The sequence below is a fragment of the Ailuropoda melanoleuca genome, chromosome 9, assembly GCF_002007445.2.
Source record: "Ailuropoda melanoleuca isolate Jingjing chromosome 9, ASM200744v2, whole genome shotgun sequence".
NCBI classification, from domain to species: domain Eukaryota; kingdom Metazoa; phylum Chordata; class Mammalia; order Carnivora; family Ursidae; genus Ailuropoda; species Ailuropoda melanoleuca.
Window position 1 is genome coordinate 57,111,101 of NC_048226.1, and position 18,495 is coordinate 57,129,595.

At 32.7% G+C, this 18,495-nt stretch overlaps 1 protein-coding gene across 1 annotated transcript in view; it reads left to right on the top strand.

Moving 5' to 3' along the window:
• CNBD1 (cyclic nucleotide binding domain containing 1) overlaps nt 1-17,631 on the top strand; it is a 429,548-nt gene extending 411,917 nt beyond the window's left edge. The window contains exon 12 of the mRNA XM_034668509.1: nt 17,566-17,631. Coding sequence (XP_034524400.1) covers nt 17,566-17,631 — 66 coding nt within the window. The remainder of the gene's footprint in view (nt 1-17,565) is intronic.
• The last annotated feature ends 864 nt before the right edge of the window (nt 17,632-18,495 follow it).

The following is an 18,495-nucleotide window of genomic DNA, read 5'->3' on the forward strand; positions in this document are numbered from 1 at the left end:
TGCTGTGGGCGCAGCAGTTTTTGATACTTTTGCATTGATGAATGACAGTACTTGGTATAAATATGCTATTATTCTACATTATAAATATAATCAATTGATTTTACCATTTATAGACATTTTGTTTTTTCCGAGTTTTTGGTTGTTAAGAATAATGCTTTTGGACCTAGTGCAAGGTAAGATGCAGTAAACACATTCTTCCCTGTCTTTCTCACCTAATGAAGTTATAGAACCTGGACAGAATGCATAGGGAAGCTATTGAGCATTTTTTAATGTAAATAGTGACAGGTATATTGGAGAAGAAAACAAGAATTCAAAGTAACAGCAAACCGACAATGAGTTTATAATTTTTTCCCTTTGATTTTTCATGTTGGTTGGTCCTGTAGGTGAGTACAGTCTCAGAAGTACAAGGCAAAATGGGATAACTAATTCCCCAGCCTCTGGCCAGGGAAGTGGAAGGGGGACCATAGAGAATTGGAATGTACCAGACAGAATAATGAGATGAAGGAGTTCATGAAAGTCAGTCTATGAATTTGTTTTAAAAAAATCCTGAGCTCACACCTGAGCTGCGTATCTGTAGAACTATTCCTAATCAGCATTAAAAAAAGACTTTGAGAACTGAAGCAGCAGATAGACCACCACCCAGGCTGGCCATGTGTGGTGCATAATGGGAACAGATCTGAAGAGCACTTCAGTGTCCTTGAAAACTTAACTGACAGTGGAATAACAGCCCACAAAAGATGTGCTGCAACTTACAGCCTGAACCTGACTAACCAGGTCTATTGCCTGCTTAAACAAAAATGGCACCATTCTCAATAGGATTAAAACAAGACACACACTCACACACATATATAATATAATATAATATAATATAATATAATATAATATACAATATAATATAATATAATATAAATATTATACTATATTATATATAGAGAGAGAGAAAGAGAGACATATATAAAATATATATATATATTATATATATAAAATATATAAAATTTTGCTGTACATTTCTTACTCAAAATTTTGGTATCTGTTCTCCAAAAAAAAAAAAAAAGGAATTATGTAAGGTGATGGATGTGTTAATTATGTTAATTAACTTGATTGTAGCAATAATTCTACAATGTTTATGTATATGAAGTCATCATTTTGCAAACTTTAAACATTTACAATTTTGTCAATTATACCTCAAAAAATGGGGAAAATACATCAAATAAAATACCACTGAAACCATGAAATATTTAGGTACACTGAAAACTAAAAATAATTGTTGAGAAATACCAAAGAAGACAAGTAAATGCAGAGGTATACCATATTCGTGGATTGAAAGATTCAAAATTGTTAACATGGCAATCATTCCCAATTTGTTCTATAGTTAAACACAATTGCAATACAAATGCCAGAATGCTTTTCTCTAGAAATTGAAGAATTAATTATAAAATTTATATGTAAATTTAAAGTATACAGAATAGCCAAAACAATTTAGAAATATATGAAAATATTTAAAATAGATGTGCACAATTTAGAAACAGATGAACCAGATATCAAGATATACTATTGAGCTACACTGGCCAAAGGATATTTGTATAATGAATCAACAGAACAGAACATACAAATAGGAGTAGACACATGCAAGGAGAGAGGGAAACAAATTATAAGAGATTCTTAATTATAGAGAAAAACTAAGGATTGATGGAGGAGTTGTGTAGGAGATGGGCTAGATGGGTGCTAGGCATTAAGGAGGGACTTGTTATTATAAGCACTGGGTGTGGTATATATAAGTGATGAACCACTGAGTTCTACTCTTGAAACCAACATTGCACTGTATGTTAACTAAAATTTAAATAAAAAATTGAAAAAGAAAAAAAGGAGTAGATGCATGCATAGATGAAAACATATTTTAACGAAGAAAGAATAGCCTTTTCAACATATTGTGCTGTAAATATTGGATATACATATGAAAAACTATAAACTTTGCGCCTTATCCCACCTCATGGATACAATTTAACTAAAAAAAATGTTAAAAGCACAAATTTCAGAAGAAAACATGGAAGAAAACCTCTGCAACTTGGAGTAAACAAAGACTTATTAGACAAGAGACAGAAAACATGAGTCATATAAAGAAAACAAAGTGATAAATTGAACTATAAAATTAAAAATTTCTGCTCATTTAAAATTAGATAGTGTTGGTGATTATACAGTTCTGTGACTATAGGAAGAAAAACACTAAACTGTACAGTGTAAAAGTGTAAATTTTATGGTCTGCACATTATATCTTAATACAATATTATATAAAGTCATGGTTAATAAAACAAAACAGTAATACCAACACTAGGAGAGCTTATTTGAAAGATATATATGCAATAAAGGACAGGGAATATAAAAATATCTCTTACAAAGGAAAAAAGGAAGACAAACTAATTAAAATATGGTCAAATTTTGAACATAAGCTTCACAAAACATGACATACAAATAATAAAAAAGCGCACGAGAAAATGCTCAGCATAATTAGTCTTCAATATAATAAATAATAAAACTATGATGAAATATCACTAATAGGTAATAAATTTTAAAAAAATTATAGTACTAAGGGTTGGTTAGGATGTAAAACTATTGGAACTCTCATACATTTTTGGTAGGAATGAATTATGATAAAATCTCTCTTTGAAAAACAGTTTGACAAAAATATAGAGGCTTAGAATGATGTTATTTTCTTCCAGAGGGAATTTTTCTTTCTAGTTAGCAGGAAGATTATTGGAGGATTACCTTGATTTGATCATGATTGGTCTATTTTCAGGTTGCCCTTCCGCTAGTGTATAGATCTCTGGTGTCCTATGTCAAAGCCTGTGGTTCTATGAAAAGTATCTTCTTCCTGGAGCTATCTGTTCTACAAATATAGTCTAAAAATGATTCCTGGCATAAAGAATAAGATTATTAAAATTATAGTCTTTTCCTTCAAGGAACTCAGAATTGCAGAATTGAACATAACTAAATTATATTAATACTTATAATATAATAGCAAAATTGGTTAGTTTTATGACAGTTGGAGAAACATTATGGAGTCACATACTGATGTTTTCAGTGTTTTCTACTTTAGATTCTGAAATTTAAAAATATTTATTTTCCCAAACTCTGTTGCAGCTGGAGTGTTCATGTCACCTGATTAAACATTTAGAAGGGTTCTCTACAGATGGCTTCACTTCTAAAGAAACAGACTATATCTCACTAGCGAAATGTTTTTGACCTTTCTCATTCTTCTAGCCTAGAATACAGGCTATGAAAAAAGAAGTGGCCATTTTGTTATCATGGTGCCTCAAACAGGTGTTGTAGCAAAAAAGATAGAAAGAGCCTGTTTCATTGATTGCTTTAGTAAATTGAACAGTCTACCAACAGATTTGTATACCATTAATCCAATCAACCTATGACTTCTTTAAACTATCATAGTAGGGCTAGAATGCATTCTTATCAAAAACAATAAGACAAGGGAAAGGAACAGTTAATTTTGCAGGTAGAAATTATGAAGTATAGATGTAATGATTCTATATGAAACATTTTCTCTAAGCTTTGAAGAATCAACAGTTTCCATATATAGATGGTAGGAAGTGGTGAGGTGATCTGTACTTGGAGCACCACATGAATCAAGTTAGTAAGGAAAGCATAGGGTTAAAACGGAGAGATTGTGATGGATATTTATAGCAGAGGAGTCTCATGAGTTACTTGGTGTCATATTTTGTAATTTTTTGTTATATAGCCAGATCTTCTCCTACCATCACTAGCATTCCACCGAGATTTTTACGCAGGAAGGAATGCAGTCTATATTTCATAAAAATTACTCATGTGGAAAATAGATGGAGGATATGAGTACAGGAAGGGTTTGATGTTGTTTATATATTCCAGGTATACTTAGTTCTGTGACTTCCATACATGTATATTGAATGATGTAATAAAAATGTAATTCTTCAGTGATAAAATTCAAATATAATCAGTAAAACTTCATATGACATTAGCCTTTGATATTTTTAGAGGGATATCTATACGTACAGTCACAAAGGGTAAAATCAACAAGAGTGCTCCTTTTAAGAGTCCTAAGACTTTTAGTATGGAACTTTTTTTTTCTATTGACCTGACAGAGCTCCAGTTCATTGAACTTCTGGGCACAAAGCAAAGGACATCTGTTCAGTTGAGCTTTTCATAATTGATATGTTAATTAAAAATGACTTTTAGCTTTTTGCATTTTGTTTACTTTTCATGATACATATGCCCTGTGGCATTTGACAATGGGTGTTGTCTTAAAAATCTCAAATACAAATAAACAAAACAAGCTATTCATTATTGCTTCCGGACTTAAAGTTGTACATGATGTAAGTCTAAGTGCTTTCTTTAACCTTTTTCTGGCCAGAATATTTTGGGATTTCCTCCAGGATAAAGATCAGCTCAGTGCGATTCATGCATCTCTCACATCTGGACTATCTCAATGTAGCCTTGCCAGTGTGTACAGAGACAGTGCAAAATTTGCTGTTTTCATGAAGTACAATGGCCTGCTTATATTTTGCAGCCAAAAGCACAAGTATATTACCAAATTCCCTACTTTTTAACGTAGATTCTCAACTATTATTTTTATTACTCACACTAACATCAATCACAAAATAATCAGGACAATTTTACGCTAAGCTAGAAACCACTCAGAATCTCTGTAAAATGTAAGGAAAGGAGAACCCCCCCCAGTCCTTTTTAATCATGGCTTTTAGAAAGTTATGGCATATAGTTTGTGAGAAGAGATAGCACAGCTATAAATAATAACAAAAGAACACAGAGCAAACACAGCAAAGAACTGCAATGAACCCATCTGAGTATGTACATAACCTGTTGGGAGTTTTTCCTGTTTTCTTTTCCTATGCAGCCCCCAACAGAGGATGTATTAATTTATGAAAATGCTGAAGGTGGGTGGATGGAGGAGCTCAGGTTAAATAGTTATACACTAGACAATAAGGTATTGAAAAAAAATAGACTAAAAAAGGGAAAAAATTTATATTTTATAGACATAGATATAAATGTAGATATAGATATATAATACTTTCCAAAAGGTTTACACTTTTACACTTCAAGATTAAAAACAATGCTTAACATTTCAACACGGACAAATACATACTAGGGTCCCTGTGATATTTGTGAGTAATAATGTATACCAATCTGAAAAATAATGAAATTTAACATTAACAGAAGAACCAACATGATGTGTTCAATGTATAATACTGTTATAGTTCTAACCATTAATATAAAGCAAATCTGAGTTTTCTAATTCATTTAATTTTCATCTCAAGCCATGTTTTGTTATAACCAGACATCTTAAAAATAGCTAAATATGGAGTTAATTATTACAATTAATTTCCCTACAGGTCTAAGAATGATAAAACTAGATAATCTGTGGTTATCACAAGCATTAACTTTTTTTTCTAAAGAGATAAATCATACATGTGTCTCATCTTTAATGGTAGAAATGAATAATATCAAAATACTCCTGTAAGATACTGCTTCACTCATTTTAAGAAAGAAAAAATAACACTCAGCTGAGCTTCCTTTTCCAAAAGATACTAGAGATATCTTTTTGATTTTCCATTCTCTTTTATTTTAAATTGCTATAGTTGAGTAGTTAATAGTTGACACAAAGCATTTACTCTATGCTTTATATTTAATGACTTAAATCCTTACAATTCTATGAGGTAGCTGCTATTATCATCTCTGTTTTTGAGATAAGGACATTGAGGTACAAAGAAGTTGGATAAATTTCCCAAGGTCATTTGGTTCAGAAAGCCCATGACTGGAAATTGAATCCAGGCTATCTGGCTCTAGTGCCCATGCTCCTATCCATTCTATATACTGTATCTTCAGTAATCTATTCTAGAAATGACATCTTTCATATTTATTTTCATACTCTAGAAACTGTAGGCAAAGCACTATTGATCCACACTTTTATTTAAGTATGGCACAGTTCTGTTTTATTTAATCTAGGTATTGGATATATATCTTTATGAATTCTTTTTAAAATGTTAACCAGTGTGCAATTGACAAATTTGACTTCCTTTTAGCTTTTTTCTTTACTGCTTATATGATAGCACAGTCAAATATGTTTAAATGTTTATTTTTATCAAATTTTATTTAATGGTTTCAGGATAGTCTTAAAGTCTCTACTATCATCTCTGGAAGTCTTTTGCTTATAAATACCGTTCATAGAAATTCTGTGGATAACCAAAATAAATCTGGAACTTAATTCCTATACCATTTAAAATGAAGTCAGTAAAAAGAAAAAATTTACATCAACTCAGTTATGTGTGAAATAGTGTGCATGCCAATAATCCGTCATTGCTCTGATGACTATTGACTACCAAGACATTCAATGTCTCATCTTTTATTAAAGTTTGACAAAAGAGTCTTGATAATTTAGGCATCACTGGCTTTTCAACTTAGTCCTGAATTTATTGAATTTGAAATTTAGTGGTCTTTGGCAGATCCTTGGTAACAAATGGTACCTTGGGGCATGATGCATTCAAGGTAGTCCATCACACATTCAAATTATGTAAGGTTAATATTATTCTGTTTTCACTCTCTTTAAAAGCTAGCAGGGTTCTGGGACTGCCTTGGAAACTCACTGAATGTTAAATTGCAATTTCACTTCTCTGTTGAAAGGGGTTTGACTCATGTACAAATTACCACTTTACCTATTTATATTTTATTCCATGTCACCTCATATTTGCAATGACTTCTACTACTTGAACTAAGGTATTCAATTTTATCCATTTTTATGGATCATGTACTCTCCTGCTTATCATCTTGTGATATTCCATTCATGTGCATTATGGTGATCTAGCATCCTAGATCCAATATTGTAATAATGGACATATTTTTGGTAATTGACTAATATATTTATCTAGACCAGATCCATTTGATAAAACTGATGATAAATCTTAGAATTGAAGAAAACAATAATTTCTAAGGAAGTCACAAGTGAATAGTGCTTATTTCTTTAGCAGTAAAGAAATTCATTTAGCAATAAAGCTGACACTTACCTTGTGATACCTTTTTTTATTTATCTTTTGCATTATTTAGTATTTAAAATGTTTCACCCTGCATCCCCAACAAGCTTATACATTTTTAAACTAAGAGCAATGCTTTTTTATTTGAGACATCCCACAACAGCACTCAACTCTTTAAGGCAGATAAATAAACATCTTTATTTTTTTAATAATTTTTATTTTGTTATATTAGTCACCATACACTACATCCCCAGTTTTTGATGCAATGTTCCATGATTCATTATTTGCGTATAGCATCTTTAAATGATTGATTGAAAACAAAAATATGCAATGAGTTAATATTTCCATAGCTTACCATCAAGATTGAAACAAGTGAAATCTATTATTGAATCCAGGCCAAATCACATTTTGCTAATGATTTTCAATGTGATTTAACAAATCTGATATGTTTCTAAAATTAATGACCTTCCCTCTAAGCCCAGAATTTCCTTATTTGACAATACATAATCCAGACTCTTGTCAAATTTGCTATCAGGACCTTTCCAGCAATGACAGATGAACATAGACGCTCAGGAATTTTGTGTAATATCGCTCACAGATCACATTCACTCAATGGTAATAGATGATTTAGAAAGTCTTAGGTACATTTGGATTATACAACCTCTAACCATTCCCCAATTCTAAAACTTTCATTCATATGCGTGTCTTATAGGTTAGAGTCCAAGCGACTTAGCTAATACAAGTCCATCCATGATTCAGCTCCTGACAACTTCTCCAGGGTCCTCTCCTGCCGTTTACTCTTCTTTACTTTATGCTCCACCAGTGCCAAATTGCTTTAAATTTGTTAAATGCACCATCTTATTTCACACCTCTGTGCCTTTGCCTATGTTGTATTTTTCTCTTAAAAACCTAGTAAGTTCATTTTTCAAATCCTCTCTGTGGGAAGCGTCCCCTCTGAACCCTCTCTGAATGCTGCGCACCTGCTGGGAAGGTTCCTGTCTCCCTTCCTTGTTCCATTTTGCCTCTGGACCTTGCATGTCATTTAATTTCATTTATCAGTCATTTAAAATTACCTCTCCCTTCTACTAAAACATAAGCTGCTTAAGTGCAGAAGCAGTGTCTTCCTGTTTATACCTTAACCTCTGTTAAAATGTTAGAATAAGCTGAACAAAGAGCCCACCTGTTATATTTTATAAATAGAGACTGATTTTATAAATGTTAGAATGCCATTTTTATATTTAAAAAGTTAATTGATGTTTTATTTAGAATCGTCAAAGTATAAACCAGAAAATTCTTGCATGTGAACTGAGAGCCCAACTCAAGTAATGCATTTATGTTTCAGTTCTGTATTGCAAAAAATAAGAAGGCCTGTGTTCTGATTATGCATGTTCTCATAAGAATTAGCATTGAATTGGCTTAATTTCCTTTCTTGAAATAGGAAAATCACAATATTCTTTCTCAAAATCCTTTTGGTACCTTCATGAGTAATTTATTTGACAGGATATCTTTGCAGACCTATGTTCTTGCTATCGAAATTCCAACTTGCATGTTCCTAGAACTTATCATTGTTAGTCTGTCAGTGGTTATCTGTAAGCTGGGAAGTGTGGCTGGAAGAAGTGAGAAGATAAGAATTTTTATTTTTATTTCAGATACTTTTGTACTTTCAAACCCTTTATAATATGATCCATGCATGTATTTGTTTTAGTAAAGAAAATAAATAGCATATTTGACTGAATGTGTTTCAACAACCATTTAGTCCCTTTCCTTAGAGAGTATTTTATTATGAAAGAATTGGGTTTGAAATAATTTGGGGTTGAAATGTGTTCTTTATATATTGTCTTTAGTATTCTTGACCAGACAACAGATACTTTTTCCAAATCTTGATTCATGTTTCTAACAGATAAAATATACAGAAGATAAAAGTAATAAAAATTAAGGTCCTTCTTGTCCCCTAATATTTCTTCCTTCTAACACAAAATAAAACATCTCTACTAGAAATCCATATATGAAAATCACAGTAAACATTTTACTCAATGATCCAGATACACGCTTCCATTTTCCAATTCAAAATGAATTTGGAAATATAAACAGATATGACCTGAATAAAATATGTTAATATGCTGTTTTACAAACTTCCATTTCACCTAATATTTTTTATTTCATCTGGAAAGTTAATACATAAATGTTAGTAATTTCTGATACTCTGCCACTATTTAGTTATCTATAATTTCCTAATTTAAGTGTTTCAAAGTCACATTTCCAATGATAATATTTATTCTTAAGTTTAAATTTCCTCTCTCTTAAGTCTTTACAAGATGCCTTTTCCCCAGTTTGATTTTTTTAAAATCTTTTTTCATGTTTTCTTGTACCAAAATGTTATCAACTCACATTTGAATGCTAGTTTAGTTCAGTAAATAACCACAGTTTCAAGATTATTTTATTGCTTCATTGTTCGTTGTTGCAGATAAATGATCTGAAATCAACTGTGTTATTTTTTTTCCCTCTGTTATGCTTTTTTCTTAAGTTTCTGTCTTGACTCTCCTTTGTTCTTGAGGTCATTAATTTCTGGACATGCGCTCTTGCCAATGAAAGTTGTGCTTTTTGGTTTGAATTTATAACTTTCAGAAACTTAAGAAAATTTCTTTGTTGTCTACCATTTATTCATTTTTTCATTCAGTCAGTCATTCAACAGGTATTTATTAAGTGTCTACTATATTTGAGACAGTGCTCTGAGTACAGGGGACGTAGTAGGTGACAAAACAGAGCAAGTGCCTGAATTCTGACAAAAAGACTGAAAATAAAAGTGTACATAAATTATTTGACTGTAATCAGCATTGTAGGGATAAATATAGCAGAGCTGGAGAAAGATGGGGTGGCCAGATTGGGTTGGAGGGGTAATTTTATAAAGCATAAACAGGGAAACCCTTATGGATATACTGACATTTGAGCAGAGACCTGAAGGAATGAGTCAAACATTTATCTTTTGGAAGTGTGTCCCAGATAGAAGGAACAGACATATTCAAAGGTCCAATTCTTATTTGAGTTGAGAACAGGTAAACAAGTGCAAAGAATATAAAGAAGGCCAGAGTGGCTGGAGTGATGAGGGGAAGGAGATGAGTTCAGAGAGGTAGTTGTGGCATCTGAACACTAAAGTTCTCATATTATAAAGGTTCTAATCTCTGTTATCCCTTCTGGCACATGTGAAATCCATATTGGCTCTTCATTTTTCTAACTTTATTCATTCTTTCCACTTTAATTCCTTTGTACTTTTTAATGTATTAAGATAAAACCTCTGTTTAATCTTACAGCCTACCAAAGTGAATCATCAAGTCTTATCTATTTTACTCTTCATCTGATGCAGGAAGTTTTAAAAAAATATATCTAGTTATGTTTTTAATTTCCAGGAATGTGATGTAACATTAAATGTATCTATTATGCTCTTTGAATTTATGTCTATATTTGTAGACATCCACATCAGTTTGTTGGAATTCTCATCTTCAACCCAGGTATGAACTCTGTACAAAACCAAGAAATGCAGATTCTGCTTAAAGAAGCCTTAGCTTTTTTGGACCATGTGGACATAGTGGGCATCAGGGGAAGATTACTGAGTTTAGCATCGATGTGTAGCTGGGCTCTTGATTCCTTCAGCGGGTATATGTGTGAGCCTAATAGCACCAGGACGGTGTAAAACTCTGATAATACTACCCTGTTTCTCTGACCCAAAACCTATACTGGCCTCCCAAAATAAAGCTCATCATTCACCATTCTAATCGCGGAATTTTTTAACTTTATTCTGAGGACTTATACTGAAGTCAGGCACTCTGATGAAGAAACATTCAAAAAGGCCACTTAAGATATGCATTAACTGGCTGGTCTCTCAAGCAAATGTTCCTTCTGTAGGAAAAGTTTCTTGTTTCTTGTTTCTTGTTTTTTGTTTTGTTTTGTTTTTAATATAGCTAACATTTATGTATATGAGGTTATTATTATCTTTGTCAGATTCCTTGAGCTTTCTTATACAGTATCTTAACTATTTACTTGATAAAGACTAATTTTTTTCAGAAGCTACAGGAATATTTTCCAAATCCGCCCCCCCCATTATCAAATGTTAAGTAGGTGCAATTCTCAGAATAGCAAAGTTCTTGAATAAGACAACTCAGAAATTTGTATCTCTTACTACTTTGACCATTTTACTGTAAAAAAGGATACCTTTGCATAAATGAGTTTAAAATATTTTACTGCACATAAGAAACTTCCAATAATTCAAATCTTAATAACTATTTTGTTCTAGAACCACACATATTTTTTTCCTGAGGAATTGAGATTACCATGCCAAATTTCCTGAGATAATAATACCGTCATTTTCCCAAAAGAATGAATACAAGTAACAGAGTATGAACATAACTTTATTGTATTGCATGAGAAATTTGAAGTTCAAGGATTTCATTATTGGGGTCCGTTATTTTAACTGCATATTTTTATGTTAAAAATGATATCGCAAATGCCAAGTGTGTTGCTTCTCATCTCAAACATGTTTTTCTGGTTAGGAATACCCACAGGCATTCTGAAACGGAACCCAACAATTTAATTGGAAATAATAAAGAACTGGTATAAAGAAAGATGTTCAGAATAGAGAAAGGAAGATGGATTGATTGCATTAAATCCATCATGATCTTTATTTAAAAATATGTAGAACATATAAACATATTTATTGTCTCAGATAACAGAACAAAGATTAATGGTTGAAAGTCATAAGGGGTTTTATTTTAAGTCAGTATAAGATAGCCTTTTATAAAGACCTATATACTCAGCAACGGCTCATGTTCACCTGAGAAGTAGTAAGACTCCATCCACTGGAAGTGTTGAGGATAAGATTGGGATGCCTTGTGTCAAGAAAATTATAGAGGAAATTCCAGGACCATGGTGCTAATGTAAATATGTCTAAGGTTCTGTTTCAAAGATTCTATAATCTTTTCCTAAATGTTTTATACAAATACCAGAGTCAAAAGTTATGTCTGTGTTTCAGGTTAGATTAGTTCTTCAGAAAGCTAGTTGCTGTTTTGCTTTTGGTGAACAATAGATTTTGTTTTACTTTGTTAAGTAATCTCTCATTTATTAACAATACTCTAAATGAATTTCTTTCTAAAATTACAAAAATAGTACACTTTGTCATTTTTATGCTTTCTTAATCTGTTGGATGTTTAGATTATAAGAATCTAATCCCCCCAAGATTAAATTTTACCAAACAATTACTGTGAATTTTAAAAAGTGTATACGTAATAGTTAGTAACTATTTTCTTCTACTCAAAGTGCATTTTTTTTAAGGGTGTTAGGTTTGAGAGCTGGAGTAAAATGAGTTAGCTAATATTTGCTACCTGCCTGTAGAATCTTCAGTATCTTCAGCTATAGATTATCTCCTAGGTCTCCCATTTCTAACAGCGCCAAAATTGGATGAGTCCATAAGGGTTATTTAAATAAGAATCAAAACATACTATATAGAACTGTCTTGTGAAAATAACTCCTTACAACAAAATATGAACAAATCTATTACAACATATCAACTGCCAGAAAAAAAAGATATTTGCCATGTTAAAAATCTCAATATTGATTAGAATTTCTCTATCATTTTTCCATGATTTTTGTTTCTATCTTGTGAAATGATCAACCATAAACTATCCTTGAAGTTGACAAAGACCTAAAAATAATGTTATGACAAAAATTAGCTGGTTGCTCACCAAAATCTTTTTACTTTCTTCCTGAACACACAGCTAGATTGCATTTTTCAGATTTCCTTGTAATTTCCATATTCTCCCACTCATGATCCTTCATTTTCCATCTTCCCTTGTCTAGAGGAGGACTCTGAGGCTTCTGGAATTGAGAAGCCACAGATGGAGCTTGGGTTCCTGAGTGTCTATGCAAAGCGGTACCACCACCCATCCCAACCAACCTGCATTGGAATATGACAGAAGCAAGAAATAAATAGTGTAGTTTGTTGGTTGTGTCTGTTAACCTATCATTTATTTTTTTTTAAAGATTTTATTTATTTATTTGACAGAGATAGAGACAGCCAGCGAGAGAGGGAACACAAGCAGGGGGAGTGGGAGAGGAAGAAGCAGGCTCATAGCAGAGGAGCCTGACGTGGGGCTCGATCCCACAACGCTGGGATCACGCCCTGAGCCGAAGGCAGACGCTTAACCGCTGTGCCACCCAGGCGCCCCTAACCTATCATTTATAATAGTAGTCAGATAAGGTATAGTTTTTATTGAACTTTATGGGAAAGCATCATCAGTGTCATCACTGAAGACATAAAATACCTATTTCAGTGTAACTTTGCTCTGTTTATTTTTAATTTTATTTTTTTAAGATTTATTTATTTGTTTTTGAGAGAGAGAGGCCATGCAGGGGATGAGGGGCAGAGGGAAAAGGAGAGAGAAACTTAGGCAGACTCTGTGATGACCAGGGAGCCCAGTGTGGGGCTGGATCTCAGGACCCTGAGCCAAAACCAAGAGTTGGTCGCTTAACTGACTGTGCCACCCAGGCACCCCTGATTTTTTTAAGGGTTATTTATCTTCAAATAACCTGAGACTTCTTCAAGAACAACTACCAAAAATGTCATTTATCTGTGTAGTTTTTGGCTTCATTGACATATAATGGGAAATACACAGAGTTTATTTAATTAAGTAATTAATTAAAAGCCAAGGAACCAATCAAATGACAATTAAAAGTAGCAGACGAATTCAAGAAAACCATGGATTATCAACCTTAGACGTTTCCCAGGCTAAATTGCATTTGCAATAGGCATTAAGGTACAATAATAATAGAATAATCACAAAACCTCATTTCATTGTATCAGTGAGGCAATGTGCTCTGTGGTTACCAAAGACAGGGTAGTCTGGGCAGATGGCAGTAGTAAGCACACCTGATGATTCCACTAGTGGGTACTATGTGTAAGCTAGGTGGATAATAGTTAATGATTTTCATGTTACACTAAACCTTCAAAAAGATTTAGTTTTAAAATTTAAATCCAATTGCACATGTATCAAATAGTGTGACATCAGGCTTTATACATTTTCTTGATGAATAAGCTAGAAAAAGGATGAGAGGGAAAGATATTTTAGGAAAAGTGGGAAGAGAGAGATAACACAAGAAGGATTAAAAAAAGATGAAGAAATTTAGAAAAAACAAAAATTTGGGATTCTAGATTTAAAACTTCTAATAATGAAACTACATTAAATATACTATAATATATATTCTAAATATACATTCATCATATACTTTATTATTAGTAGTATTGTGTATATATATATGTTATATTTAATTCCAAATGTAGGGGAAAATTAAAAATAATTAAGCATTACCCAGAATGGGTTCCTAGTTGAGTAGATTAATATGTTGACCAAATGTGAAATAATGCCTTCTAAATTACAAAAGGATTCAGAAGATGGAAAATGTACTTTTTTTCAAGTGTTGAGAGATAAATGTTCTTTCTTTATCTTTGGGTTGGGAAACAACTAATTTATTTAACTCATAAGTACATCTCAACTTTGCTAGTGATTCAGGATTTATCTTTTTCTTTGGATCTGTGAAAATGTGTTTTATTTTATATTTATAAGACAAAATTTTCAGGGGTGCCTGGTGGGTCAATCGATTAAGCATCTGCCTTCATCTCAGGTCATGATCCCAGGGTCTGGGATTGAGTCCTGCATTGGGCTCTTTCCTTGGCAGGGAGCCTGCTCCTCCCTCTCCCTCTGCTGCTGCTCCCCTGTTTGTGCTCTCTCTCTCTGTGTCAAATAAATAAATAAAATCTTAAATTTTTTTTTCATGACTAGAAACAAATTGTAAGAAACAATTTAATAGTCAAGTCATTTAAATAACTTAGGACCACCACAAATATGTAAAAGAAGTTGATTCTCCAAGTTAAACTATTACATTTATTTGCATTAACTCACAACGGAATTATTGGATTTGTGACAAAATGTAAGATCTGAAACAAATAGCTCAGTTGTAAATAGTGTCAGTTGACTTTTTCACAATTAGCTTATTCTCAATTATATATGTAACATATGTATACATATACACATACACAAATATATGCACATATGTATTTTGTATATATATGAGTATATATGTAGGGATATATGTACAGAGTATATATGTAGGGGTGCTTCCTCTTTCCATTTCCTTCCCTTCCTGCACACTTTAGTCCTGAAGCCATGGGTGGGTGGGGCTGCACCAGCAAGGAAGAGTGCCCTCCAGGACAGGGTGTGGAGGCCCATGCAGGACAATGTGGCATCTACCTAGTAGGGTGGCGTGGCAGGGTATATTGGAGCCTGAGACAGCTGATGAGGGCATCCAGATAGAAGGACAGTAGACACAGAGCATGCTCAGAGTAAGGATGAAGGGTAGGGTTCAGTGCTGAGTGTCCTAGCCTGTGCAGTTTGAGAAGGTTGCCTGCTTGGGAGGACTGTCCCACAGAGGGCATGAGAGCACAAGAGGACGGAGTATAGGTCCTGTCAGAAGGGTCCAGAAGTTCTGCAAAGATTTTGCAGTTTAGCAGGGTAAGGAGAGTACCTGCACAGTGTGCTACCAAGCACTGGTATTCCAGCCTGAACAGGATGAGAAGGACCTTCACAGGTAAGGGGACAGGTTCACTGAGAAGACACTGAGAATATATTTGAGTAGGCTAAAAATGAATAATAGGGAAAGCCACATGGATTTGGGGCAAAAAAGACTAAGAATTTATTTGACTAGTGCAAATAAATCATCTTTGTGTGTTATAGTTTTTTATTTTATTATTTTATGTAGAAAAAGTATGAAAGTAATAAAAATAATTATAGCTTAAAAATCTAATGGATCATTAATATTATTTTCAAAAGAAAAATAATTTTGGCAGCAGAATAGAGATTGGAATGTGGAGGGTATCATTATCTAATACATGAACAAAATTCTACTCTTACAAAACCAGATGATGCTACCAGGAAATCTAACATGCACTGGTCAGCATTTCTTACACATATGAGAGGATCTAGGATTTCCACTCCCTTCATATGTTTAGTGTGTCACCCTGGACATCTGCTAATGTTGAACATCTGTTTTTTGTTTTCATTGAAAGATGTCTCATTTGGGCTGCCAAAAAGAGAATGGGGTCATTAGTTATTCTACAGTGTGAAGTTATGCAGCAGATTATCCTTGTATGAGGAATAATAATGTCAGGAAAGTCATAGCCACTACATTTAATCCTAAGGTTTGCTTTACACTGGGAGTCATTACAAGTATGATTCCAAAAGTCATTGCCAAACTATCACAAATCTCCAAATAAAAACAAAAGTAGTTTTATATAGCATTTATCACCCAGGAATCACTGTAAACTGATATTATCTGAATACTAAAGTAAAAACAAAAGGAACAAAAAGAGATACTTATGTGCCTGCTGAATTACCAAGGTTTGAATTATGTTTAGTGTAGTTTGTATTCATATATGTTTGCTGAAAATGAATACTCTATGTGACTTACTCTCTATTACATTGTTTATTTGATTATTTTATTACCTGTGACACGTATTGTCCATCATGTTGAACAACTGGAAACTTACTATTTTATGTGAAAGATCACATTCCTGAAGAAAAATAAGTTGCTGCATATTATGTATTTAATACTTTTATTATGTGATATAATGTATGAAACCAAATTCACTATCACTTGTATTCTTTTGACTATGCATAGGCCATAAGGTACTGTTACAGGTTTGATATGAACCGCTCATTTATTAAGTGGTACTCTCTTTTTTCTGCTTAAGAAATCAGTTTTTATATCCATGTGTTTGTGTCCTTCTAAGTTATGTAAAATACAATCGATGAACAATAATGTCCTTCTAAAATGTAAAAATATCCTTTTGCATTTGAGAACTAGAAGCTTTCTGGGAGATAATTAGTAAGAGAATTGTTGATTTTTAATTTTTATGTACATTTTCTATAAATTCAACATAAATGTAGACCTGTATTCACTCACTGTGTTCATAATTTGAATTTAAAAGCAATAAAAACAAAAATGATGATATACACAGAAGAAATGGAATAATTTCAGTGTGACATAGCAACACAGAGATCATGTTGAGCAAGACTTATTCTAAAAATGTGGTTCATCCCTCTGTTTCTTAGCTGTTTTCTATTTTATAAAATGGAAGTGTTATGAAGATATAAGAATACCTGGAAAGACTGTGTGTGTATGTGTGTGACTTTATATAAATATAGTTATTTGATAATTATCCATTATAAGCTACCAATAGAACTTTATTTCAAACCCTGTTTGTCTTGAAGATCTGACTTTGTCTTCATATCTGATGCTTGCCTCAAGTTATTGCATTTCTTTTTGTCATGTGTCTGTTCAACATCTCAGCCATTGTTTTCTAGCTGCCCACAGTCATACATGCTCAAGGTTTGCTTTGATTTTAAATCTAGTACTTTGAATCACAGTACAGAATACGAAATAACTGGGAAAAAGTATTGGCTCATTTAATCAATCAAATCTTATTTTCTTGTAGGAGGATGTCAAAAATGAATATTTGCAAAGGGAACAAAAAAAGGAATGGAAAAATTTCAAGGTATAGTACTATATATTGCAACAAAATTTATAGAGTAACTGATTATTCTTTCCTTATGGTAACCTATATTAAATTAGTGATAACTTTTTCAAAGAGGAGGAATATTAGGGAAAATAATTATAATAAATTGATGTTGAAGAAAACAGTTCTAATGAAAAAAATTGCTTAATTCTTTATAGCTTAGTACTGTCTTGTAAGACACATGTAAAATAAATTTGTAGTAATTCCATTTTTTTCCAAATTTAAAGAGAAGAATATGTATTAAGTACCTTCTCTGTGCTAAGCAATTTATATATACTGTATCGTTTAACCTCTTTAACTACAGTTATTGTTTTTCTTATTTTATGGCAGAGGAATCTAAGGACTATGGAGAGAAGGAACGTGTTCAAATGACACAGATAGCTAGTATATACTGCCAGTAATACAACTTGGATTTGCCCAATTCCAGAAGCAATGAGTTATTTTTAATTTTATGGTTCTTTCTGTGAGAGCTATAGCATGAAGTTGGCAAGTGAAGATAAAACTATCTTTATTTTGTAATATCTATGCCAAAGGAAAAATTAGTGACTATGGTGATTTTCACACCACTATGGAATTAATCTAACTTTTTGGCACTTGAAAATTTGACTCCCAGAATCATTATCATTATTATCACCATCATCATTACCAGTATCTCCACCATCACTTATCCAACAGTGGGTGAAACCCTTCAAATACCTCATTTGTGTATCTCTTTAAGTGAATTTAGAACCAAAAAAGGAATAACTCTGGAGACTGTAGGACAGCTAAGACACATAGTCTCCAATATATGAAGAAAATTTTAAAGCACAGCATAAGGAAATAAGACAATGCATCACCTTTTAAGGTAGC